Genomic DNA, 26,609 nt, shown 5'->3' with positions numbered 1-26,609 from the left:
GTCCCCTACAAGAGCAGACCCTTTGGTAGGAAGCATGAGTGGGACATGTTTTCTAGGGCACTCATTTATGAATGTTGATCCTGAGCTGAACCTGGAAGTGTGAGCAGACCTGGCAATGCTGTCAGGGTGCCAAGGGAGAGGAAAGGCTAATTTGCACTAAGTCACACCATGTGTGCTTAGGCATGACAGGAGCTCATCAAATGCTCTGAATACATGGGTATCTCTGCATGGGGTCATTGGGAGGCTGTCGCAAACGGGAGCATCACTGTCACACCTGCACATGGTGCTATGATGAGTCACCTCCTTTCTCAAGGCCTTATAAACAAGAAATATGCTGCTGCTCTGAAATACTTCCCAGCCTTCTCTGAGCTGTTATACACTCCTCCAGCACCATCTACAACAGCTCCCGGCCCCTGTGATGTTTGTCTTGGGAGGTGGGATGTGCCAGTATCAGCAGCTGTCTGTACAGACACTTCCCAAAGCCAGCCAGCACTGGTTCATAGAAGTGGATGCAAACATGGTGGCTACATCTTACCAGCTCCCCCAGGAGCTGCTGCATTCCACCAGCTGGGACTTAGGTGTTGCCACTTCCCAAAGAGGTATAACCTAAACCACCCATGGACACTATGCTGCATCTTACTGCTTACCACCCTGGGACACAGCCAGGGAGGGTGTTTGGCAGGAACTAACCTGTTCCAGTTGGAGGAGATTTGCACTGTGATGCAAAGTCACCCCATCGCACAGCACACCTCTTGCCGCTGCACACAGCTGGTTGCAGCAGACAGTGGTCAGTGTACGAGACTTGGAGAGCTTCTAGCTAAAAGCCCTCCACGCACCCTTTTAACTGTATTTTAGGGTCACAGAGTGGCTGCTGCACACAACTGAAGGGGCAGGATGCTCCATAAGGAAAAGGTTGCCTAAACTGCTAGGCTCTGGCTCACAGTACCAGCCCCAATGGATGCAGTGAAATGTCTGGAGACCACGCAGGGGTGAAACACAGCACCTATGAGCAGCACACACTGTCCTGATGCCCTTCTCCACTTGTGGGGTGAAGTTCTACAGCTACCAGCATGCTGGACTCCTCACTGGAATCCCTCATTGGGCCACATCCCCTCCAGTTATGCGTTGGCTAGTGCTGGTTTATGCTAGATCAATCACTAACCATCTGGGATTTGAACCTGGTGTCACCTGGCTCTTGGGGGTGACAGCACAGCTGTGTGCTATGGGATGCTCTGTGAAGGTTCATGAGGAAAGGCAAAGGAAAGGTTTACAAGTGGTCAACAATCAGTCTAAGCTCTCCTTGTCAGGAGGAAGAAGACCTTGGAACCAGCCATTTCTCTCTGAGAGCCTGGACCAGGATGCTGCAGGAGGTGGTTGCTGGTGGCAGTCCTGCAGGGCCTTGGTAAGCCGGGCTGGAAGGAAGAGGAGCAAGAGGGTTCCTCTGCCAGGTCCTCTCTTGGAGAAGCAAAAGCCACTGCAGAGGCAGGGACAGCGAGCTGTGCCGGAGGAGCTGGAGGGACAACGTGGCGTGAGCAGCTACAGGGCAGGGTGAGGAGGTCCGGGCTCTCCTAAACAGCAGCATCCGAGATCCTCCCATTCAAAGACGTCTTTGGCTGGAGGCCGTTGTTCTGAGCATGCACATCTGGCCTGGGCTGTGTCATCTGCTGCAAGCGCTGCCCGGGAATGGAGAGAGTGTGTTAGCCAAGGGGACCGGAGCAGTGGTGGGACAGCCAGGGCATGGCAGCAGCTGAGCATTGGGATCCCTAACCCCAAGCCTCAGAGGTGGCCCTACTTAGGGGGCGAGGAGACAGTGCATGTGGCAGGAGTTACTCCTCCAGCACCATTCAGTAACCCAATGAAAGCTTCTGCAAGTCACCTTTGCTTTGGTGTTGCACACAGTACAGCCGCTCCTCTGTTTATCTGAATTACAGGCAGTACTTGTAACACAGGCAAACTGTTACCAGGCACTACCAGCTGCAAGTAGGAGCAAGAGAAAGCTGCAATGTCACAGGCTCCCGAGCAGACCCTCTTTCCCAGTTTCTGTAATTTTTTAGCTAGTGTTGATTATAAAGCAGAACTAAGTATCCACAGCAGGCTAGCAAGGTTACTCTGTGCCACTGATGCAGATGAGACCAGTCCTCCTGCACAAACCTTTGCACTAGCAGCAGTTCCTGTCACCCTGAGCTGATCGAATGAAAATTGCAGAGCCAAGTAAACTGAAGCAAGAATGTAGGAAAACATGGAAGGGCAAGTAATTACTGGAGATGTGGACTGAGCATCAGGAGTGATGAAGAAGGATGGATCACTTTTGCCTGTCAGGGAGAGACTGATGCTGAAAACTGCAGAAGAGAAGGCAGAGGAAGATTGAGCCTGACCTGAATATACATCACCAAGTCAGGAAAAGCTCCTTCCAGCAAAGGGAAACAACCTTCTACTGTTCAATACCACTGAAGTGGCTGTTGCTGGGTGAAGTCCCTGAGATGTTCACTGAGCCTCTTCTGCCATTCATGGTCTTCCCCTCCTCCACACACACACATTCATGCTCAGCAGGATCAAAACGACTTGTAATCTTTCCTGTCTGTCAAAACCACTTTATTCAGCATTGACATCTAATTTCCCTCCAGCTCTAGCTCTATTACAAACTAATCCAGGATCTGTGCATATAACAGGCCAAAAATTGTCTCTGTGACACCAACACACACACATACAGAAGCTCCTACTTTCTTACTGCTGCCATCAGCTGCTCACTCCTGGGTCTATGGAGAATGGGAAGGAGGTCTGGGTCTCCTGATTCGTACGGTGCTGTTAGAGAGAGGGTGCACACCAGTCACTCACGCTGCTGACTGGTACAGGTGGTTTGCGTGAATCATAGAATCATAGACTCATAGAATGGTTTGGGTTGGAAAGAACCTTAATATCATCTAGTTCCAACCCCCCTGCCATGGGCAATGACCTACTATTGGAATTGCTGCTGGCCTTCAACCCAATATCACCAAAGTGACTTGACATAACACTTTGGCTTGAGCCTGCAGGAGCACCAGTGCAGATCTCAACCCTAATGGCAAGAACCTAAACTCAGCATCAGATGAGAGACCAGAAACTGGAAGCAGATCAGAGACACCAGCTCCTACATCAGAGCCCATCCAAATGGAGAGCTGGAGGAGGGAAAGTTAAATCCACCTACAACTTGACCTCAGAGGCAGGCAGCTTGACGCTGATCTCAGCTCAGCAAATCCAGCTAAAACGTTTCTGACTTGCGCATTATTCAAAATACAGTATCCATGAAGCAGACCCATGGGATTTACATGGCATCTGCTTGCTACTGCAGCTGGGCTGGGAAAGGCATAAATCAGCACCCCTGCAGTGACTTCTTATTCCTACAGCTTGCAGCAGACAACACCAAGCCAGGGACTTTGTGCACAGTGCTCTCAAGACTGAATGTCAACACTGTAAATAAGATCTCACCAGTAATTACTAGGTCTGACACACAGAGACTCATGATTCACTGCTACATAAAACCCTGCTCAAATTATCTAAGAAAATGTTTTAAACAGGATCGGAGTTGCTAGTATTGTGTGTCCTACATGAAAGTCTTCCTTGCTTCTTAACCATCATTCACTGAGTGCCCCTATCAAAGCGCATGGCAAACTACCACCATGCAGGTCTCCGTCCCTAGCAGGTCCTAGCTCTGAAATACTTCAAGCCCTCATGTTCTGGGGATGCTGATCTCTCCAATGGGAAGTGCCAAGTAACCATGCTCATAGCCAGGGATTGCCAGAAACTGGGATTCCCCTGGATTAAGAAACCTCAAGCATTTTCCCAGTCCCTTCCAGGGCTCCAGTCCCCTGCATCAAAGAGATATACTCAGCAGAGGAGGACTTCCTTTTTGTGATGGTGGCAATACAAAGCTCAATGAGGCACAATGGACCTAAGGATAGACTACCTGAAGGTCTACACACTTGGCCAGACATAGTAATGACATGCTGCTCAGCAGTGCTCCCAGCCATTTAGATATTAGTTAGTGCTCAGTAGTGCTAGTAAGTCCCCTTCCAGCCGATGTTGCTGGAAGCCATTCTATGCACTGGGGCTGATGTGAGTCCTGGAGGAGAGGGTGTGCAAAGCTCCTGCAGCATCAACCTGAAGCACTCTGACAGCTTTGTCAGAGCAGAGTCTGCTTGGTTTTCTTTAAGCTTAGTTCAGTGGGGGGATTACTGTAAGCAAAGAGTAGAAGAGGAGTGATGAAGCTGCTCATACCTGCCGGAGGGTCCCTGTTGAGGTGAAGAAACAGTACAGCATGTATCCTGGAATCAGTATCATGGAGGACAGAGCCATAAGCCAGCCAATGCCTTGTCCCCACACGGGATAGACATATTTTCCCAGTGTCAGAGGGGTCATTTCCACCACACTGAAGAAGAACACGCCCTGGGAAAAGAGCACCACCATTGCAGGTGAAGGCGTGCAAAATTGGGGTCCATCCACCCACTCTTCCCTTCACTGTCCTCTTAGTTCCCAACAGTCTCACAGCAATCCAACAGCTCCTCAATCTAGTCTAGATGGCCTCAGCCCACCAACTGGTAATTTCATATAATTTCTTATCGTCCTATGTAAAAAGCTGGAGCTGGAATATCCCTGATTTCCTTCCTCACTAAACCACTTGGACTAGTTGTGCTCTCACACCAGCTCCTAAGCACATTAACAGGATCCTCACAGCTGGTCTCAGGAACCTCCATCTTCCTATAATTGGCCTTCTCACACCATTCTCTGGACTACTTGTGTCGAAAACGCAGGAACCAGCAAAGGTAGAACTGCTCTGCAGTCAGTTATACTGCATTTGCTGCTAACTTTTGCTCTGACAAGTCCATCAGTGGCTGAGGCAGGAGCTGGAGTAGCTGAGAATCAATAATAGCTTTTTTAAAACAGCAAAATATTTGCTTATTTTTTGGCATCTCAGAAAGAAAAATGAAGAACTGATGGCCTTATTTAGGTTAAAGAAATCACCTAGAGCATTTCATATGGGTGATTTCCAGCAGGCAGAGTGAAAGAGGCTCCTTTTATTGGAGATGGGTATTACCTCACCCATCTCAAGTCTGCCCAGGACCACCTTGCACCACACCTATACTGGGTTGAGAACAGTGTTTCCCCTACACTCCATCCAAACTAAAAGGCCCTTCTGGATCCACTCCTGCAGACAGGCTGTCCCAGGTCTTACCAGGCAGACAAGAGGAGTGAAGAAGGCCCAGCAGATCTTCCACCACATGCAAGGTTTGTAGCCAATCATTTCTTCAATGTTCCTGTAAAACCTGTTCACACCTACAGGAAGAAATGAGTGTTGAAAAAACATCCCCTCTCAGCACCATGGTCATCACCTCTTCTCATAACACAGCGCAGGCTAGCCACAGCAAGAGGGTGACACTGCTGTGGCGTGAGAAGCATTATCTGGAGGGGATGGGGTACAGAGACATAAAAGCAAATTCGTGCTAGCAGCTTCCATGTTCCTGGTGTCCTCTTGAAGGACCAGAGGGCAGGATCCTAGGCATCTGCCAGTGTGCGCAGAGGTCTTTGTGGTGGTGAAGTGAGATGACAGTCTTCTGATCCTGATTTGCTCGGGTTATCAACCTAAGCTATTTTCAGTTGCAAAGTTTTCATTGACTTGGCTGTGGGAGACTTCTGAAATAACTCACCATGTCCATGGAGAAAACAAAGGAACAATGTCTTTTGTGCTTACCATAACACCAAGAAATTGAGATGGTCTCAAAGAAGACAAGAAAGAGAAGACACATGCCACTAGCAGAGTAGTAATCAAACAGCTTGAAGACATAAATGCCACCCTGAGAAAACAAAACCAGGGTCAATGAGTTTAGTTATAGATTATGGATGACAATATCAGCTAACTGCTTGGATTGCCACTGTCTGCATCTGCTGGCTTTAATGCTAATTTCCTTGGACAGTAGAGGTAGTGTTGCAATGTTTCCACTGCAGCGTGGTTCCCAGCAGCAAAACTGATGTGCTCTTGCAGACAATTAGCTGTCTTTTTCAGGCATGGCCAAAGGTTAGGAGAAAAGCAGAGATTCACTAGGATGTCTTACTTTTCTCTGGTTTAGATGGATTAACTTAATTTAGTGTGCTCTGCCCTCCCAGGAGTTTTACTGAAGCTTGGCCTCATCATGAACCTACACTGCTTCACAAAGGGTCTCCAGACCACTCAGCCCTAACCTCCACACGTGAATTTTAGCTTCAGCCCCAGAGGCTCAGGGCCTCAACAGACTCGTCTTCTTTATGTTATCTTACCTCAGCTTGGGCTCTTCTGCCTTAAGCTGCTATTGTAAATAGAAAAAAAAACCAAGCCAGACTGACATGATGGTGGCAAAAATTACAGAACTGTCCTAAGACGCCTGAGATGTATTAATGTTGAGCAAGCCCATTTCTACAGCATTAGGATGGCTCCTAGGATGCTGTCACTTCTCCCAAAGCTTTTGGTGTTGCTGTGCTATGCCAAAGTGACTAGAAATGTGCCAAGAGTGGAAGTATGAGCATGGCTAGCTGTACCTGGGTGATGTTGGAGAATCCAATGAGATAAGAGATGAAACAGACTACTGCAATGAAGACCTTCTTCCTGGCTCTCAGGAGATGAGGATACTCATCCATCAGGGCTGTAATGAACCCTTCCACAGTGCAGAACTATGGGAAAAAGTATACACCAAGGACATAAATATATAAATATCTTAGCTGGACATCACTCTCACCTACATTTAACGCCAGCATTGCGAACCAGCATTGCTTTAAGAGCTCCCTACAAACACTAGAAGAAAAGGATGCATCTCTGCACAAAGTTGGTCTGAACCATCTTCTGAAAATGCTTCTCTCCCTCCACTGAATACAGAGGGAGCTATAAGCACTGTGGTTAAATACCTATAATTAGCTGAGATAAATCTCTGCCTTTTTGCTCCCACGGAAAAAGCCTCTCCTTTCTTTCCCTGAACCCTCTAGGGCCTCCCTGCCACTGCCTTGCTCCTGCATGCTGCCAGGCTCTCTGTCACAGCTGCTGGGACACGTGCAGGACCTTGCTTGCTCTTCCTTTTCCATGTGTACTCTTCTCAGCCTATTGCAACAGCGCTTGTGCTGTTCAATGATCTAAAATCATTAAGGAGCTGCATTACCCACGGCCCAGTCTCACATGCATGTGCATCATAATAGTCCTTAATAATACACAGCCCTTCATATCACTTTTTTCAAGCACACTACATTAAATGCATGTAGCACATTAAAAGCCCATCCTCACAGCACATGGTCTTTCTAGAGCTAAAAACACCTGCATAGCTTGTGCAGTGCTATACCAGGCACAGTATATTAACACTGTCTGCACCATAACACATAAAGACATCCCCATGAGCATAACCTTCAAATTAGTTTTCCTACTAGTTCTGCCCTATGGCATGTATATATGTGAAGTGCATCCTTCCCTCCTACTTCTTGATGAATTGTGAGATTCACTTTTATATCTCACTCCCAGGAAACTGGCAACGTACAGCTCTCAGCGAGCACATTCTGCCTCTAGCAAAAATCTTGCGAGGTTTATGAGGGCAACAGGCTCCTGGCTTCCTTGGTCAGCCTTAGTAAAGGTACAAGCCAGCGCAATGAAAATGAAAGAGGTGTCATTGCTCTTTGATGTCAGGGACATCCCTGTCCCTGTGACAGCACTCTAAAATGTGCTGGCATTTTAAATTCAGCTTTAAGTAGGGAGACTAGAAGAAAAAAACCTAGAGTGGAGGTGGAGGTAGAGGTTCACAGACTGAAAAGAGGAGCAGAGGGCTACAAAGATATAAGGGAGGAAAGTGGGGAGTCTGAGCCATGCCTATAGCTGGTCATAGATGGTGGAGGAGCACGCTGGCTGCTGGGGCTGGCTTCCACTTGGAACAGGGCAAAGCAAAGGCAGATGTTTCTGCCCACGGCTTTATATCCCCAGAGAGTCAAAGCTCAACGGCTTCAACTCAAGTTTTTAATGAGCTAAACCTTTTATGTCATGGACACAAGTGCTATTAAAGCATCTTTTGTGATTTGGGCATGGGTTAAGCTGCTTTTAAAGTCATTGACAGCAAGCTCCTCAGCCCATCCTACCTGGGTCGCTGTCTGGAAGACTCAGGACTGAGCTGCCACCACAGTGTGAAGAGCCAGAGTGACAAAAAAAGACACTGTTGGAAGCTATTCCTTCCACATGGATGCATGGCCAGGCACCGCTGGAGCCATGCGGCACCAGGCAAGGCAGAGAGGGAAAAGGGTTCATAGTGCGGCCAGAGGTTGTCAGGGGCAGAGGGTGGGTGTGAGTGGTGTCCAGAAGAGAAGAAAAGAAAAAGGTGCCTCAGATAGCAGGAGGGATTAAAACTGACAGCCCTTTGGTGCAGAAGAGGGATCAAAGGCAGGGAAAGCACAGAAGGAATGAGAGGGAGATGGATGATGAGCAAAAGGGTTACAAAGTGAGTTGAAGACTCTTTTCCTCCTACCAAAATTAAGCTGCTATGTAATGGATGAGGTGGGGAACCAAATGATGGCACACTACTGCTTCTAGCCATAAAGCACGCAATGGCTTTGTACTGTTACTGAAAATTGCCTCATGCTAGCCTCAAGCTTCAGAGGTGATGCAGCCTGGAGGAAGCTCCTATATCCAGCCCTGGGGACTGTGGCCTGGGAACCTTGGGGTCCATCTTTCCCAACCTGCATAACCATCCTTAGGTGCTTGCATGAGATTAAGTAGGCGCCTTCAATCTACTTTCCAGAAAGTTTTGTTTTTCTCACCATCTCCAGCCACTTATTTAGCATATGTGGCTAATATATTTAGCACATATTCTGTTCTTCCTCATGCCTCGCCCCATGATACCATTTCTCTACTAAATATTTTATTCCCATTCAGAGCCTCTTTTGCTCTTTTCCCCCTCTAGGGGATTAGTCGTTACACAAGCTGCTGTGTCTGATAACGTGGGCTTGGGAGTCAATATAAATGCCATCTTGGTCTGAAGGGAAGTCTCTCTCCCAACCTCTTCCAGTATTGGGGGCCACGAATAACACCCTGTCTGCACCCATAAGGGGGTTCAACCACAGCTAGCAAATGTGCAGCAGAGAGCCATGAGTGGGGGTCTTGCTGCTGGCAGCTGGAAATTCTCTTGAATAACCTGTGAGAGACGGCCTCACATGGGACAGACGCAGGCTTGCAGTCACAAGGCTTGCTAGATCCCCTGGGGACAAAACGCCTGACCTGGAAACTGGTAGGTTAAAAGAAAGCATTAGCATGTTATGCAAGAGGGTCTAGACGCAAGAGAGCTAAAGTCCGGGTGGATCAGACGCAGAGTGAGCATTAAGGCACATGAGAGGCAAGTGGGGGCACAGGAGGGAGGTGCATATCTATCGATATAGGTCATTCATCCCATTCAAGCAACTGCAGATGCGATGAGGCAGAGGTAGTTGTGCTACATCTGCAGAAAGCTTGCTATCAAAACTAATGGGCATACGTGAACCTACTCCCACCATACTTAAGGGGTTGGGCCTTGTCCCTGCATTGCAAATGCAGATCTCAACCCTATCTTCCTTTGCTATTCTGTCTTCCAAGCATCTCTGCTGTAGAGATAGTGACAAGGGACAGCCCTGCCCATCAGCCTTGGGGATGCAGGGTGCAAGAAATGCCCTATGGCCCTGCCATGCCTCATGAGCTGGGATGCTGACCCAAATGAAAAATGGCTGCTCCCCATCTGTAAATGATATTTAATCAGCACATAGCAAAAACATCTCTTTTGGTTTCGAACTAGATGCCTCAAAACACATGTGTAATTGTAGCTGTTGTTGCAGCCTGGGCTATTTGTTTTACACACATAAGCTGCCATGCTGTTAATGGTGTGTTTTATTGAATCAGAGCTCCAGCATGCAGACAGAAAGCTTCTTCAAATGTATTTATCTGTGCTTTTCTAAAAGCCTGCTTTCCTTTTGATGCTTTGTTCCCTCCCTGTCCCTCCTCCTTCTCTGGGCAGTGATATCCCCCATGGACAGCTTGCCCTCCGAGACTGGCAGTCAGAAGGGACCTAGAGAATTTCAACTGCTATTTCAGAAGCAAATGCAGCAAACGAATTCCACACAGTGCTTAGAGGGCTTATTGTCATGTCTCAGACTATTTACCAGGGCTGAGTGAATAATCCACCGAGAGTACTATTTTTTTTTCTGTAAATGTAGCTTCTTTTGAATCGTTTACTTATATTTGAAATTATTTGCCAAAGAATGTCTGTGGTAATGCAGAGGTGAGCTTTATGGTGTGTTTATAGGAGTGTGCCATAACTGAAATCCAGATTTGGTTGATTAGATTTTCCTGGAAAGCAAATGTGACATTTCAGGAAAAGGTCTGAGTCTCATTAGAAAGTAGTCTTGGCTTTATGAGCACTACCTGTTATCCAAGAGAGCAGCCATTTTGTACCAGCGGTTTGCAATGAAAGGGAAGAGCATGCCAGCACAGGGGAGGATGTGACAGACGAAGCATAGGCTTTTGAAGGACGCTTTGGTTTTGATGCACTCAAAAGGGAGCCATGCTGCAATTCACTGCTTCACTGGGTAGCTACTTTTATGCTGAATTATCAGAAAAAAAAATTATCACTGTCTGTAAAAACAAAGAGACTGTGATTTCTTTTGTTTTGTGAGGGCATGAGGGGGGCAGGAGACCTTTTGTTACATCCAGCTGCTTCACCCTCAAATATCTCGTCAGGCCTACCTGATGGCAAAGCAGTCAGGGTACCCAGCCTTTCCCAAAGCATGGCTCCTTCCTTCTGCCAGGACCTACCCCTGCTCACCTACAAACCAGGCCAGGGTGCTTCAGCTCTGCTCAGGGACACTTTTATTGTCAATAATGCCAAAACACAGCATCAAACCACCACCCTCACACCATGGGGGAGCCCGATTCAAACACTGCAACACTGCTGTTCTCAACATTGTGCCAGAGCACTGGGTCTGGTTGGAGGCTAGTACCTTGTGTGGACATGCTTCTTCCAGCTCCTGAGAGCAAGAAGATGGAGACTTTCTACCTAGTCTATAGAAGTAAGCCAAAATAATGTCATTTTCTTGCCTCATTCTCCATTAGGGGATGGAGGAAACTGTGCCTTACAAGAACAAAGCAGTTATCACTTGAGATAAATCTTTTTCCTTTTTTCCTTTGCTCCAAAATATTTTGGCATGAATAGTTTCCTGCTAGCCTCACTTAGAGCCTTTCAGCTCAGCTGCCAGAGTCACCCAGCAAGATGGGGACACGCTATGCCCATACAGTAGTGCTGGCACTTCACTGGGGTCAAAAATTGATCTGAATGGAGATAAGCTTTCCAAAGATTCTCCCCTCCTAAGGAAGTGGTGACTGTCTTATAAGGCTGGTTCTGCTGGGCTGCTCAAAGCTGGTCATTACTCTTATTTTTAATCAGCAGCACGAAAAGGACTGGTTCATTGAGTAGAGGCGAGATACCACCACACTTGCAGTATATGTCTACATTAGGGACAAGCACAGAGGTGATGACCACACAGGAGGATTTGTTTCATGCAGCTGCATCTCACCATGAAGAGTAAGAAAAGACCCTGCTCTGCACTGTCTCAGGATGCAAATGGGACACCATCATCATATGTGAAGATATCTTTGCATGTTACCCCACTTTGTCCCTGTGCAGTCTCACCTGACTATCCAGACCCAACATCATCAGCATGGAGAAGAAGAGGATAGACCAGAGAGGGGACAGGGGCAGCTGTGTGACAACCTGTGGGTAGGCGAGGAAAGCCAGTCCAGGGCCTGCAGTAATGAAAAGAGGGATAAGCCCATGTTTATAAAGCATTTGATGGGAAGTCTGATCTAAGGGATGCAGTTGAACAGAGAGAGTATGATCAGTCAAGAATTGCAGGTATTTAATATAGGAGTTAGAAACACCAGAGCCTTCACCCGTCAACTCAGTGGGGTGCACAGGGGTAGAATGGGGAGGCACTGAAGAAATGCTTTGCCTTTTCCTTTCCTGCAAGCAAGCAAGTCATCAAATCATTGCTACCAAATTGAGCTGGAACACTATGCTACAAAATAAACTGATATTCAGAGCTTGTTATAACTTCCCTGATGGTTTTGTTTTTTCCATCACAAAGCACAGTTTCTTGAGATAAAAGCTTTCTCAGGTAAGGCAGTGATTTCAAAATATGTTTTTCTGCAAAAAGACAGTGTCCCATCTCGGGTAAGAAATTATTCTGTGATTACAGTTTCAAAATTTTGCATGGAAAAGGAATTCCAAATGTTGATTACATCTACTGAAAACATAGGCAGTAGCTGTTCTCCATAGGGAGGATTTAGAAAGCAAATGGCCTAAATATTTCACTGCAGCAAAAGCGGATGAAACTTCAGCACTGAAAGGAGGAGATAATTAGAAGCAGGTGATATTCCCTGCAGCCAGAGTGTGGTGAACATCATCCACAGGTACCTGAGAACTTTCTTGGAGGGAGGGGATGCCAAGACGGTTGCACACTTGGGGTCCGGAGCTTAGGAGCATACCATGTTCACTAACAAATTGCTCTCAGAGGTTGCTGTTACATCTGAACCCAGGTTTTTGCTTACCAGAGGAGGCTAGTTCTGAGATTGACTTCTTTGTGATGTGTGACATGAAGCCAACAATGGAGAAAATAACAAACCCAGCAAACACGCTTGTGGTGGAGTTTATACAGCAGACAATGATGGAGTCTCTGGAAGAGAGAAAGAATGGAAAGAAACCACCTGCAGGTCCCTATCAAGAAGCCAGGAGGGAAGGGTGGACTAAACAAAAGACCAAGCCCTGCCAAGAGCAGTTCCTGTGCCTTGGAGAGGTAGCATGGGTGACACCTTACATGTCCTGCAGGCAGGGAAGCCCCACTGCGGTGATCACAGTGTGTCCCTTAAGCTGCATGTTGCCAACGAGGGAATGTTGGCGATCAGGCACCCCAAAATCCCCATGTCCCCCTGCCTCACCCATGAGCCATGCAGGAGGCTGGTAAGAAACAACAGACCTGTAGACGTTGTTGTGGAAAGTGTTGTAGCTCCCCAGAGCGATCAAAGACCCCAACCCCAGGCCATAAGAGAAGAAGATCTGTGTGGCTGCATCCATCCAGACCTGTGGAGAACAAGCCGAGAGAGGAGTGGGGCAGGAGTGACTCCATGCTGCAGGCGCATGTCCTGCAGCACCTTGGTGCAGGGCTAGCAAGGGGAATGCCACAGGAGCCACCTTGAAACCTGTAGCTATGTTATGCCAACCAGGATTTTTTAACACAGAGTATCTTGTCCAAACAACTGCAGAGGACAGCTTGCAAAGCTGGTCCCAGTGCCCTAAGCTCTTAAAGCCTAGAAGGCACAAGAACAGGGGGCAGACTGTTCCTTTCTTAATGGCATAGTATTTAAACAACTCCTCTGGTCTTGAGAGACCATTTCCAGGATTAGAGCCAATGAAACTGGCAGTGCAGTTACAGTGGGTGTCCTGCAAGAGGGCTCACTGGAACCCTTCGGAAATGATGGGTGTCTAGTTGTCTCCACTCACACATGACTGGTGACGCTGGAGCCACAAGAGTATCGCTGATGCAAAAGGCAGAGTCTGTGTGTCCTGAAAAGCTTTGCCTTTGCAAGCCATCATCCTCTTCCTGAGTCCCCTCTGTGCTTGCACTACCCAATGCAACATTACTGGCCACCACTCACCGTTTAAGGCCTTCCAAGAAAATTGCTGCTGTGTACTGCTGTGCTGGTGCTACTTCTGAGGCCCCCATGCCAGTGCACAGCATCATCCTATCTCTGGGACCACCAGATCAAGCCCAAGTCACCAGCCCTGGGACAGTCAGTGAAACGAAGCATTCCCAGCCCAGAGGGGAGTTTCCCCTATTGGGGAAATAAAGGAAACTACCCCCCACCCTGTCCTATGGATAACACTGCTTGAGTACACCAGAGCTGCTACACAGATTGCCATCCACAAAGGGCCTGCCCTCCAGCTTTGCTCAGTCTGTGAGGGTCATAACTGCTTGAACAAGGAACTATTCCAGGGGAGGTTTAATACTTAATATTGAAATGACCAAGGAAGATTAATGCAAAGACCCCCAGGAGGCAAGAGCATACAAACCTCAGAGTCAGAGAGCTTTCTGAAGTCGGGTGTGAGGTAGAAGAGGATCCCCTCCTTGGCTCCTGGCAGTGTGACTCCCCGGAAGAAGAGGATGAAAAGCATGAAGTAGGGGTAGGTGGCTGAGAAATACACCACCTGCAGGAGACACCACAGGAGAGAAGTCATCAGCTCACCACTGCCCAGGAGCTTTCCTGCCCGTGGGGGCATTGCATTCGGTGTGTCCCCTGTGAGGGAGAAAGGGTGCCCGCACACAGCCACTTCTGGCAACGTGTTTTCTGTCTCCCGCTCCTATGCTAGTGATGTTTCTGGCTGTTTGAGGTTTCCCCCTGCCAATGACACGCAAGGACACACTAATCACAAAAGTAGCAGGCTAAAGTCTGGATGAATTGCCCAAAGACAAGGGAATTGCACAGGGATAAATTTAGTCCACAGAAGTAATCCCTTTAAGTCATCACATCCTTACTGAAGAGCTAAAACATGTTTCTCTAGTCCAATGCATCAAGCAATGTGAGCCTTGACTCCACTGCTTTCTTTTCAGCACTGTTTCAGGGACTTGTAGGTACATGACACCCCTCATCACAGGGCCTGTACCAGCAACTGCCAGGGCTTTGCTGTGGCTGTGTAGCTAAAACCTATTTGAGAGCCATCGGGGAAGTTAACAGCTCAAGTGACCTATGCCTGAAGTGCTTCTTTCTGATCTCTCCTCTAGATTATTCCTTTCATAATATTGTCCCGCTACACCACACTGTGCTCCGAATAATACATCTCAGCATTTCAGCACCGCTGTTTCACTAAACTAAGCAATTACCTTTCTACTGAGCTAGCCTGAAATGCTATACAGTGAATAACAACACGCTTCTGATCTGAAGGTCTCCCATCAATACCTAAAGGGCAGGAGGAATACTTTCAAAGGAGTTGATGAGTTTTATTTCCACCAGCAACATTTTAAGAGACCGTGATTTTCAAAAGGGGAAGCCGAGAAGAGGCCTTGGTCTCTCAAAGGGCTGTCCCAAGGTGGGAAGTGTAAGTAATCTCTGAAAATCTCTTCCCAAGTCCCATAATCTTAGCTATAGGCACTTAGACAAATTTGAGCCCAGAGGACATTTCTATAGTACAGCATTGAGAGGCAGCACTGAAACACCTGATCCTTGCACCGTACCTTGCCTGTCCACTCCACACCCTTCCAGATGGAGAAGTAGACCATCAGCCAGGCCAGGGCCAGTGTGCCGGCCAGGGGCCAGCGGATGGTGCCGGGCTCCCCCAAGCCTCCAGACATCTGGTGCATGTTCCTCCTGGAGATGGGAGAAGTTGGGGTAAGGGGAAGTCCATCCCCTGGGGACAGAGATCCTGGAGGTGGCTGGTGAAGAGCCAGTTGCAGACAAGCACAAGAGACTGTAAATCCATAAAGGGACACTGTGGTGGGGTAAAGGAAGTAGAAGAGAGGCAGAGAGGCTGTTATACTCTTTATCCATCTGACCTGCAGCTGCACAGTGCACCCCGCGCCCACCCTGGCCAATGGTCAGCTCTAATGCCCTTCTGCCAAGGCTGACCAAGGAAAGGTGCCAGCAGGCACAGCCACAGCCACAGCAAGCAGGCGAGATGGCCACGGCAAATGGGGAGAAACCTGGTGTAGGCAGGCTGAGGACGTACTCCCAGAACTCGGTGACAGCGCTGGTGAGGTTGGTGGTGTCGCCCAGGGAATAGTTGGAGAAGCAGCGATCGGTGTTCCAGGCATTTCCACAGCTCTGCCACGGCAGGTCCTGCACCGGCACAACGAGAGCAGGGTTATCATTAACGTGACATCTCCCAAGGGCAGCAGCAAGAAGCAAGATTTGGCTTCTTTCAGTCTGAAACCCCATTTATTCTTGTGAAGAGGACAGGCATCTCCTCTGGATGGGCAGGAGCCTTGTAGCCAAAATAATGATAAATTGTGACACGGATTTTCCAGGAAACAGTATCATGATGTGCTTATAGGAATGCAATAGCTCTAATAAAATGTTAGCAATTCCCCGGACAGAAAGCCATTTCCAATTAACGGATGGTAATTAATAGCTACTAATTAAAATAGCTACTGGGGGATATTGTGTTTGTAGTCATTACAGCTTTAGGCTAGCTTCACTCAACAAGTGGTTGGAATTTACTTCACAAAGAATAAACACTGATTTATTTCTTATCTCTCATTTATACCAAGCTTCAATGCTTAAAAAGCAATGTAGCATTGAGAATGGGAGCTAACAGTTTGTCTACATGAATAAACTACTGTAACATAAGCCCAGGAGTAAATTTAAAGCATAGTAGCTATTTCATACAATCCCTGCCCTGATTATAAGCAGCACAAAGGGATTCCTGGGAGATGTTTACACAGTAGGTAGCAGTGTGACAGCAGCACACTGCTACAGATTTAATACAATCAGCTCTGGCACTACAAGCAATGAGACTACAGCATCAGGGCTTGCATGAGCACACAGGGCAACCCACCCATGCCATGTAGTGCCACAGCCAAGGCAACCCAACAAGAGCAGTAATCGGATTTCCTGAGTGTAGTGCATGTAGATAAACGCAGAACGGCTATTCTGGATGATTTCCCTCTGCAGAAAAGTCCTCAGGCTCCAGCTCAACAAAGCTTTAAGAATTCCTATTGATCCATGAGCACAAACCCCTTTAGAAATACTATCTGTGTTTTAAGTGCTTTGAGGCATCAGTGCCTTTAAGTGCTGCCTTCACCTGCCATCTAAATCAGTTCACTGTAGCAGATGATACCTCCTAAGGTTCATGCTGGCTTGGCAGAAGAAGGGCTATGGTAGATACAGGCAAGGAAACCCCAATGGCCACTCAGGTTGTTTGCACTCACCCAGCGATTTTATTTTGGACTTGCTGCTTGCACTCAAGCAGATGCAACGAGTCAAGCAGCACTTACAGCAGCCCTTCAACCAAGCAGTTTGCAGAGACTTATAAGTCCACACATCTCTTATAAGGAGGGGCAGGCAGGGGAAGAGTTTGTTGCTTCTCCATTTCCTCTGAATTTCAGAGGATAGGAACTGTGGAAGGCAAGCTTGGCTCCTATTCAGGTTCAAAAGACTCCCAGTCAAATTTAGAAGAGGCAGGGGACAGGCATCAGTGTAACTTTGTTATTGGTACCTTTTGGGAATCTGGAGTATTGTGTGCAGTTCTGGTGTCCTCAACATAAAAAGGACATGGAACTGTTGGAACAAGTCCAGAGGAGGGCCACGAGGATGATCAGGGGACTGGAGCACCTCCCGTATGAAGACAGGCTGAGAAAGTTGGGGCTGTTCAGGCTGGAGAAGAGAAGGCTGCATGGAGACCTCATAGCAGCCTTCCAGTGTCTGAAGGGGGGCTATAGGGATGCTGGGGAGGGACTCTTCATTAGGGACTGTAGTGATAGGACAAGGGGTAACAGGTTAAAACTCAAACAGGGAAAGTTTAGACTGGATATAAGAAGAAGTTCTTTACTGTTAGGGTGGTGAGGCACTGGAATGGGTTGCCCAGGGAGGTTGTGAATGCTCCATCCCTGGTGGTGTTCAAGGCCAGCTTGGACAGAGCCTTGGGTGGCATGGTTTAATGTGAGGTGTCCCTGCCCATGGCAGGGGGGTTGGAACTAGATGATCTTAAGGTCCTTTCCAACCCTAACTATCCTATGATTCTATTCTATGATTCTAAAAATTCTTGAGCCACACCTCTGGAACTGCCTGTGCAGATATGAGCGCTGTCACCAGTCAGGTCTGACACCTGAATGTACCAAAGCCTCATCCTAAGTTACATCCTTCTCAGGGTGTAACTTAGGATGGGTTCCTTTGGGGTAGACTTCTTTCCATTTAGGAATCCCCTGAGGGTGCACCTAATAATCCATGACCAACAATTCTGTTCTTGACCCAGGATCCTACAGTGGGTATTGGTGGTAGAAGCAGAGCTGGGAACACCAAACAGACTATTTTACCCAAAGTCTTGATATGCACTTGAAATCAAACAAAAATTCAAACTGGGTGTACATCATTCAGAGCAGCATTTCAGGTTTATATCTAAACGAAATGAGAAAAGATCTCATTTGAACCATAAGGCTGGTATCTTTAAGGTTGCAGGTTGCTCAGAGAGTTAAGTTGAGGGAGATCTTGTCAGCTGCTGGGCTGAAATAAATAATTCAGCCACCAAGAAGTTATTGTGGGGTATGATTCTAACCTTGTATGGCAAAAGACCCTGCAATAGAGGAATCCACTATAAACATCAATGCCAAAGTTCATGCTAAGGGACAGTCACAAGCAGATGTTTAAATGCTTTCTGAATCTTTTTCCTAGAAAAAAAAAAAATCCTTTGTATTTCATTTATCAAGAGAAGTGTAAGTGAGGACTAATTGAGGTCATGACTAAGTCCTGGGTAATAAGAACATGTTACAAAATCAGTTGTGGAAATGTGCAGCTCTCAGATTCACACAGCTCTAGAAATACAACAGGGTGAGTTTTAAAGACTGACATGAGTAGGAACAGCTCCCAGAGAGGGGATGAGGCCATCCCCTTCAGAGGAATATTATCTCCAGAAGACAAGCATCAGTGCCGATCAGCACAACAGCCTCCAGAGCTGATGAACCTCAGAGCTGATGAACCTCTTCAGGAAGGACACAGCAGGGTGCTGAGAAAGGTTCATTGCACAAACTACAAGCAGGTAGCACATGTTTTGTGGCACAAAAAACTCACTTCCCATAAAGCAGGGACTAAACCCAAAATACACTCAATGCTGCACGGCAGACATGTCTGTGACTCACCGCAGTGAAAGAGTTGAAGAGATAGTAGAGAGCCCAGGCAATGATGACAATGTAGTAGATGTTCAGCCAGAAGGAGAGAATCATAGCTGCCAGTCCCACTCCTGCGAATGAAGGCAGAGAGCAGCACCATGAAGGCAGAGAGCATCAAACAAGATCTCTGGTACCCATTTGAGCTCGTGGGCGCCACAGTAAATTTTGTGGCAACGCCAGAAAAAGCAAATCAGCTCATCAACACAGCATGTATTAGAGTCGCACTGTAAGCTGGTCAGCAAGAGAGGCTCATTCCCTCAGTCTCTCATCCACCTATTTCCACTGGGTGTTATCTTACAGTATGCTATGGGTACTTTAGGGACAGAGCTCCACGAAAACAGGATCTGGCCACTTCCCTGGCAGAACTGATTTTTCCCACATAAAAGGCATTTCCAAATCACCACTAGTTTCCAGAATGTAGTTATTCCATTCATGGCAAGAGGTTCATGTTCCCCGTGTACAGCTTTCCCGTGCAGTTAAAGTAAGCCTCCATAGGGAGGGTTGGATCAGGTCTTCTGCAGCCAGAGCCCCTCCATTGCAATCCTGCTGCTCATGAAATGCCTTCTTACCACACAAGATTGCTTAAAGAGAACACAGTGATGTTAGTGATTACAGGTGAAGGATAGCTTAGTGAAGACAGAGGGAAAAACCTCCCCTCACCTGCACCCCATCCCAGTCCCCAGGGATTTGCTGATTTGCTTCCCAAAAGAGTTTTTGTCTGTAGTTATGTGCCATCACCTTCACAAACTGACAGTACAGTACCTTTAAACATGGGAGCTAACTTCCAGACTCCCAATCCACCGACAGAGGTATACTGGCCCAAAGCAGTTTCTAGCAGGAAGAGAGGAATCCCAGCAAACACCAGCGTCAGGAAATATGGGATGAGGAAGGCCCCTGAAAGAAGAAGCAATGTTACCAGGTGGCTACCCCTTTTGCCATGAAGCATATACCTCCAGCTGCAGTTTCTTGCTCTGCAGCACCCAGGTAATGAGGAGCAGACTTGCCTGGAGGTGACAGCTTACAACTGGAGTTGGTGTGTTCAGTGAGTTTCCCCATGGCATCACCGCTGCTTTCCTCTGATCTGTTCCTATCACTATGGATATATATGTATCAATCATATATATGCATATACTAGCATCACTAGCTTTGTGATGCCAGTCCCACTTTGTTGTTAGATACTTAGGCAATCCTAAACCCAATCTGACAACAAACCCAAACACTTGGGCACTGACACTGGTAATTCCTTCTTGTTGGTATCTTCTGTCATACCTGCAGCAGCTCCCAGTTCTTTAGCTTGTGTTGAAAGGGCACAGGAATATCTGGCATTGGCCACTACTTTCTTTGTTTACAGATATTTTAGTCTCTTAAGGAAACTGTGGCTAAGACTGTATTTGCTCTCTATACCTCCCCAGCCTTGTTCTAGGTTTTACCCTGTAAGTTCCTGGCAAAAATACTGTTTTTCTCTATGGGTCCCATGGAAATCATCTCATCACTATAAATTAGTTAATGCAGCCATTTACTAGAGATATTACTTGCACTCCATTATTAGAAGAGCAAACAGAATACGAGAGCCTCGCCATGTGATTTGAAGGCTGTACATGTTCAGATCATCCTGACTTCTAGGGCTTGGGACAAAACTCATTTCCCAGCTTCCTCATGCATGTGCTGGAGCATGCCATCATTCCTGAGAAGGACAAACTCTTGGCTGCGGTGAAAAAGGGGATGCTGTGCAGAAGCAGCTGGCCGTGCTTGGGCCAGCACTGGTTTCTGCACTAGCCAGGGGGCTGAGCTGTCAGCCTGAGTTTTCTTCTCCAGATACTAGTGGTAAAGCAAGCACAGAGCCAGCAAGCACAGCCACTCTGGAGCACTGCAGCCCAACTTACAGCTGGCAGAGCCAGGCTCCAGCAGCTGCTCTCCGTGGGCTGGGAAGCAGCGAGGCACAGCCAGGGATGCTGGCTCAGGGGACACCCAGCTGGGGACACTTGCCTGCCAAGCAGGGAGCTGAGCCCAGCTGGGAGAGGCAGGTGCCAGCAGCCGGCAAGGGAATGCATGGGAGGCAGCATGCAAGAGGAGCTAGCTGGCAGCGGGTGGCGGGGAGAAAACATGCTGCAGGCCAGCAGCTCGATGACCATGAGTCTGAATCACAAGCTGGCATGGAAGTGCAGGCTCTCGGCTTCACCAGCAGCCTGGCACGGAGGAGCAAACAGCTTTGGGCATCACTGCCTGCTCAGCATCCTCCCCTTGCTAGTTGCCACAGCCTGCAAGCTCCAGCATCCTAGGAGCCCTGCAGGTCTCCTCTGAGAACACGGATGCTGCCTAGCTACTGCTGTACCTCATTGTAGAGTTTGGAGATAAGGATTATCAGCAGTCACAGCGCTTTGCTCACTTCTGTGCAAGCAGCTAATGAAAACTGGCCACAGGCCTGATGATCCTGTATTATTTCACATCTACAGGAAGCCAAGGAGGATTTGTAGGTGGGAGACTCTATTAGACTGTTGAGAAAAGGAAAAACACAAACTTTTGGACCCAGGTTATTTATCCTGGCTTGATAAAAATCCCTTGGAATAAGGGAAAATCTAAAACCAGACTTGCAGCCTTGAACTGAAGGCTGTTGGCAATGACACTGCCAATCTGGAGGGCCAGGTCCCTGAGGAGGCACAGATAGCATCCCTGGGTGCCATAAAGCCAAAGGGGAAATCAGTTCTGAAATGTATACCTAAGGGTTGCATGCCTGTGCCTAAATCCTTGGCACAGAGAGAAAGGGATGGTCTTTAACCTCCAGCCCTGGATGGGCTGCGGAAAGGTCTGGTTCAGTTCCTGGGCCTGCTACAAATGACTGTGTGACCTTGGGAGAGTCCAAACTTGTCTCCAAAGCCCATGGGTGATGGTGCTGATCCTGCCTTCTCAGGGCACCAGCTCTTGGAAGCAGGGAAAGGATCACACAGCACCTGGCCCTCACTGTGCAACCCCAAATCCACCTGCAGTCTCCAACTCCTGATGCACAGCAGTGCAAGGAATAACGATTAATCGTCAAAACTGCAAACGCTGCCCACAAATCAAAAGTTGAGCATTACAAGCTGTTACATGCCATTGCTTGGAGTCTCGTCGTGTAAATGAGAAATGCATGATGCTTATTTAAAGAAACATCTTTTCTCAAGTTATTCAAGCTCAGGATCACACAGACAATTTTTAGTCCCTTCTGAGCTGCATATAGAGTCAATTTAGACCGGTAGAATCCTGTTGACATCAGAAGGACTGCATGAAATTAACAATCGGTGTAGAGCTGGAGTATTAGTCATAGCTAGGCACATTGAGCAGTGTGCAGGGCCAGAAGGGAGCCCCGGCATCACTTTGGGTAAAGCCTGCTCCCACAGCAGATGGGCCTCACGCCGCTGGGCTGAATATCCCCTAATTACGTGCCCGATTACAATGCCGAGCAAATCACCCGTGAGCCGATACAATGTGACAGTGGTAAGCGAGACGGCAATATTTCCATTCAGTTCAATTTGCCTGTGCGTAATGGAAGCAGCCCACACGACCATGCTCTGAGCAGCGCACATGCAGCATGCTAAAATTAGGCTCCCACCCACAGTCTGCTCTGCTCCGGAGGCAGAGCCAAGACAGTGCCCACCCGATCGCGAATCAGATGCCGTGCGACCCTTCCTCGCTGCTCCGCATCGACTCCCGGTGACGCGTTCGTGCGTCAGCTCTCCCGCCTGTCTCCGGCATCAGCAGCCTCCACTCGCTGCTCATTATTGCCGGCTATGGGAACAGTCATGCCTGCGAACAGCCAGACCGGGTAGAGGTGAGCGGAACGAGCCGTACAGGCTGACACGAACGGCACGAACCGGCAGACAGGGAAGGGGTTTTGAGAGGACACAGGCACCAATTGTCATGTTTCTTCTGCCCTGTGTTTTTGCTCGCAGCCAGCTGATCCCTCTGTATGCCTGCAGCTCACCCTGTGTGCCACTGCTAGTGCTAACAATAGTGCTCCACACCTCCACAGCACCTTCCGTCCTAGGATCTCATCTGACTTTATATGTAGGACTGGTTTTAGCTTCAAAACACCCCTCATCTTATTACAGATCTTGTCACCGCCACCTCTGTGTGTGAGGAGACAGAGCCACAGGCAGCACAGATTGGGTGCGTTTGAGATGGCGCAGCAATCACAGGGCAGAGGCTGAGCTGAAAACCAGTGCTTGGGACTTAGCCATGGGGCTAATGTTGTATGAGGAGGGCTATTGCAGTCAGGTTTCAGAGTGTGGCTAGATAAAAATGGCAGAACTGCACCATAGCTCTGGCAATGATGGTGGCACAGGCTCCCCTAGGTAGGCCTGGCTGATCCCCATAAACCTCACCCTGCTCAGCTGCACACTCCTACCTCTGCATGAAATGATACTGAATTGGATAACTGTCCAGTCTCCTGCTGGGACTCACTCCATGTGCTTCAAAGAAAGGGTCAAGATCCCCCTAAATGCCATGGAGCTGCAAGGACAGAGCACTGCAGGGAGCTAGACCACGCACCTCTTTCCCAGCATGGGAAGAGAAGGGCATCCTGTACCATGTACAGCACAGACAGCAGAAGTGGGCTGGAGATATGAGGAGAAGTCATGAGAGCCAAAGACAAAGTGGGTCTTGAAAAGGGAATTCAAGGCAAAGGGAAAAGAAAAACGATGTGGAGAAGCAGTGTGAGAAGAGACTCTCGAAGGGGAGCTGAGGCACAAGAATGTATTTTCAGACTTCATCCAAGACAAGCAGAAAGCCTGTAGCTGGGGAGAGAGTTGATCTCTCAGGTCTCGTGACTTCTAGCCCAGCACTGTTTCCCCTTCTGCCTGCCTTCCTCTAGCCTTGCAATGGCTTGGCAAAGTCCCAGCTGAGAGCTGATAAAGGAAGGATGAAGTGGCACAATAATAAAAAGAATGGAAAAGCTGGTGTTAGCTATCCGCAGAGGAGGGCACTGCTATCAGCTGCATCACAGCTACTGCAAGTCCTCTGCCAGTTGGTGCCTTCTCTTGTGGCCTCTGTTTTCCAAACATTAGGATTAAGATAGAGACAATAATTGTGACCCTTCTCACAGCACTAGTAGTAAGTCAAAGCTTATTTCCTTCCACAGATGATGACACTCATGTTCTGTGTACGTGTACGTATGCATGCATGCGTGTCTATACATCTATACTGCCCTGCTATGGTCCATGTAAAGCTTCTAATCAAAACTCCTCAGAGATGTGACCCAAACTCAGATGCAAAATGGTTATCCCTTAAGAATACTCTAGATGGAGAAGAAATCCACTATGAACAGATATAATCTGATTTCCCTGGGAATGCCTCAGCATCCAGCTGGGTGCCTGTGTGAATTTATGTTTATCTTTGTAAATAAATGCTGTCCCAGACATTCTGTAGCTACTGTAGCCCTGCAAACTTGAACTGCAGAAGCTTCACAAAACTCCTTGTTTCTTTGGCCTGCTTCTTCCCAACCCGCACTTGCTAGTAAGCCCACAGACTATGGGAACTGTCCTGCTGACAGCTTAATAACTCACGTCATGGAGCTCTCACCCAGGTGACCAGCCCCTTGCCCAGACCTGCACCAAACAGAAGCTGGTTCAGGGGACAAGACTGCTCAGGGATGAGCACAGTGCTGAGCGTTTCTCTCACCTCCTCCGTTCTTGCCACAGAGATACGGGAAGCGCCAGACGTTGCCCAGCCCAATAGCATAGCCCACGCAGGACAGCAAGAAATCAAATCTTCCCTTCCAGGAACCTCTGTCTGGGATCTCCTTCTTCTTCTTGGTGCTCACAGCCTCAGGGGTGATGGGCTCTGACTCCTCCAGGGCTGCCTGCTTCACCTCGGAGGGAGAGCTGAGCTCCACGGAGGTGTTGTCCATCTTGCCCATCGTGACTCAGATGTGTGGGCACTCTTGTTCTGGCGATGGATGAGCAGGAAGGGCAGCCTCCACCCTGGCCAAGCACGAACAGAATGGGAAGTGCTGGGCAAAGCTCCTGATGAAAAAGATGAAAAAAGAAGGTATCCTGTGTTAATGTAATTGGCTTAAGGGAAGACCTTGTTGGGTCTGAGGTGGACTCACTGGATAGACTGGTGCATATCAGTGCAGCTTATCCACGCATGTCTGCTTTCAACAGAGAGAAAGAGAAGGATAATTTTGTCTTTCTCCACAGCTGCCCTTCCAAGGAGACCTGGTCATATAGGCTGCTGACAACAGGCTTAGACCGGGTCGTTACCAGCATGTAGCAAACCCCTCAACTCTCATCTTACCTCCTCTTCATCCCAACACTGCTCTGCAAGAAAAACTCCAGGACCCATGTGCATGCAGGGAAGTCATAGTCTGTGGGTGACCCGCCATAGAGCAGTCCAAGCAGAGAAATATAGCTAGCATGTCTGAGAGACAGTGGAGAAGGGCATCCCCCAGGTCTGGGGCCCAAATCTGAGTGCACCAGATTTGTGAGATTGTGTATGGCTGTGATAGTATAGTTTGCAACAGCAGACCCGCTACGGACATGCCCCACATTGCAACTCTATGCCTTAATCTCCTGTCATAGCAGTGGCAAAGCTGTGATCACAGCTGTGCACCTGCAATGCCTGGCAAGGAAATCACTGATCTACTCAGCACCATCTTGTACACCATGTTGAATGTGATTGATACTCAAATTGCCAGGTGTATTCAGATGATGCTTGCTAGTGACTATAGGCAGCTTGTGAACCATTGGAATCCCACTAAGTCAGGGCTCCAAAGCCCTGAGAATTATTTGTATGAGTCTGACTAAACATCTAATTAGTATTTCCATTCTTTTTAGGTCCTAAGAACTATCTAACCAGGACACCAAAACCGTTCTGGAAGAAGAACAGGCTACATTATTACACCAGTGTCTGAAACAGTATTGTACTCATGTCTTGAAAACTAAATGCAGTTCTCCCTTTCCTGTAAAGTCAGAAAAAGACATGGAGGAGAGCCAAAAGGAAGCTCAAAAGAGTGGAACATCTTCCATGTGAGGAAAGGCTAAATGAACTAGAACCCATTGGCCTGTGGAAGAGGTGACTGACAGGGGCCTATAAATGTATCAGTGTTTTAGAATATGAGTGTTCACCGTTTCTGATGGAAGAACTACAGGGGATTAGACCAGGAGAGCAGGTGGTAGGTTCAAAAAGAACCAAAGGTGGTAGTCCACAAAACGCACAGCTATGGAGCAAGACTCCCCACTCCAGGACGTGCTGGATGCTGAGAGTTTACATGACTTCAAAGAGGAAATTAAGAGGAAAAATAATGGAAAGAAAATCCACCAGGTGCTGCCACTGCAGTTCAGGAAATCCCTGAGCTATAAGTTGCTGGAGGTCGAGGGGCTCTTCCAAGGAAGTATCACTCGCTACTTTTCCTGGTTTTACCCTCAGCATCTGCCCTCCGCCAGTGCAGAAGGCATTCTCAGTCCATTTTACACAGAGCTGAATTTAAATGGTGGACTTGGCAGTGATGGGATAGAAGTTGGACTTGTTGATATTAAAGGTCTTTTCCAACCTAGTTGATTCTATGATTCTAGGAGGTGGCATGCTCTAGCAGTTAAAGCTGGCCTAGCTTGAGCTGATTATTCTTGTCAGACTTGTAAGCAAACAGTACCCATTTGCACCATGAGATGATCGGGGGACTCATTAACTCCCATTTCTGAAGCGTCCTCAAC

General features: G+C 48.0%; 1 protein-coding gene across 1 annotated transcript; it reads right to left on the bottom strand.

The window, feature by feature from the left end:
* LOC130609291 (sodium- and chloride-dependent GABA transporter 1-like) lies at nucleotides 1–24,915 on the bottom strand. Its single transcript, XM_057428111.1, has 14 exons — nucleotides 24,577–24,915; nucleotides 19,687–19,818; nucleotides 18,895–18,995; nucleotides 15,771–15,880; nucleotides 15,280–15,412; nucleotides 14,121–14,255; nucleotides 13,027–13,130; nucleotides 12,602–12,726; nucleotides 11,685–11,797; nucleotides 6,547–6,678; nucleotides 5,726–5,828; nucleotides 5,210–5,310; nucleotides 4,255–4,422; nucleotides 1–1,673 (listed from the first exon to the last, which is right to left on the bottom strand). Exons 1-14 carry the CDS (start codon nucleotides 24,812–24,814, stop codon nucleotides 1,569–1,571), a joined length of 1,800 nt encoding a protein of 599 aa, XP_057284094.1. The 5' UTR covers nucleotides 24,815–24,915; the 3' UTR covers nucleotides 1–1,568.
* Between the last annotated feature and the right edge of the window lie 1,694 nt (nucleotides 24,916–26,609).

This window comes from Pezoporus wallicus, unplaced genomic scaffold (genome assembly GCF_028554395.1).
Source record: "Pezoporus wallicus isolate ANWC-B61680 ecotype Strahan unplaced genomic scaffold, APGP_CSIRO_Pwel_v1 contig_2908, whole genome shotgun sequence".
In the NCBI taxonomy this organism is placed as follows: Eukaryota; Metazoa; Chordata; class Aves; order Psittaciformes; family Psittacidae; genus Pezoporus; species Pezoporus wallicus.
This window is presented reverse-complemented; position numbering and strand designations above follow the sequence as displayed.

Excerpts from the sequence above, each read along its gene's own strand:
- LOC130609291 (XM_057428111.1), bottom strand. The coding sequence starts at position 24,814 with ATGGGCAAGATGGACAACACCTCCGTGGAGCTCAGCTCTCCCTCCGAG. Across the intron at positions 15,413-15,770 it reads GCTGTCACCGAGTTCTGGGA|GAGGAACATGCACCAGATGT; the intron begins GTACGTCCTCAG and ends TCCCATCTCCAG. Across the intron at positions 5,311-5,725 it reads CTCAATTTCTTGGTGTTATG|GTGTGAACAGGTTTTACAGG; the intron begins GTAAGCACAAAA and ends TTCTTCCTGTAG.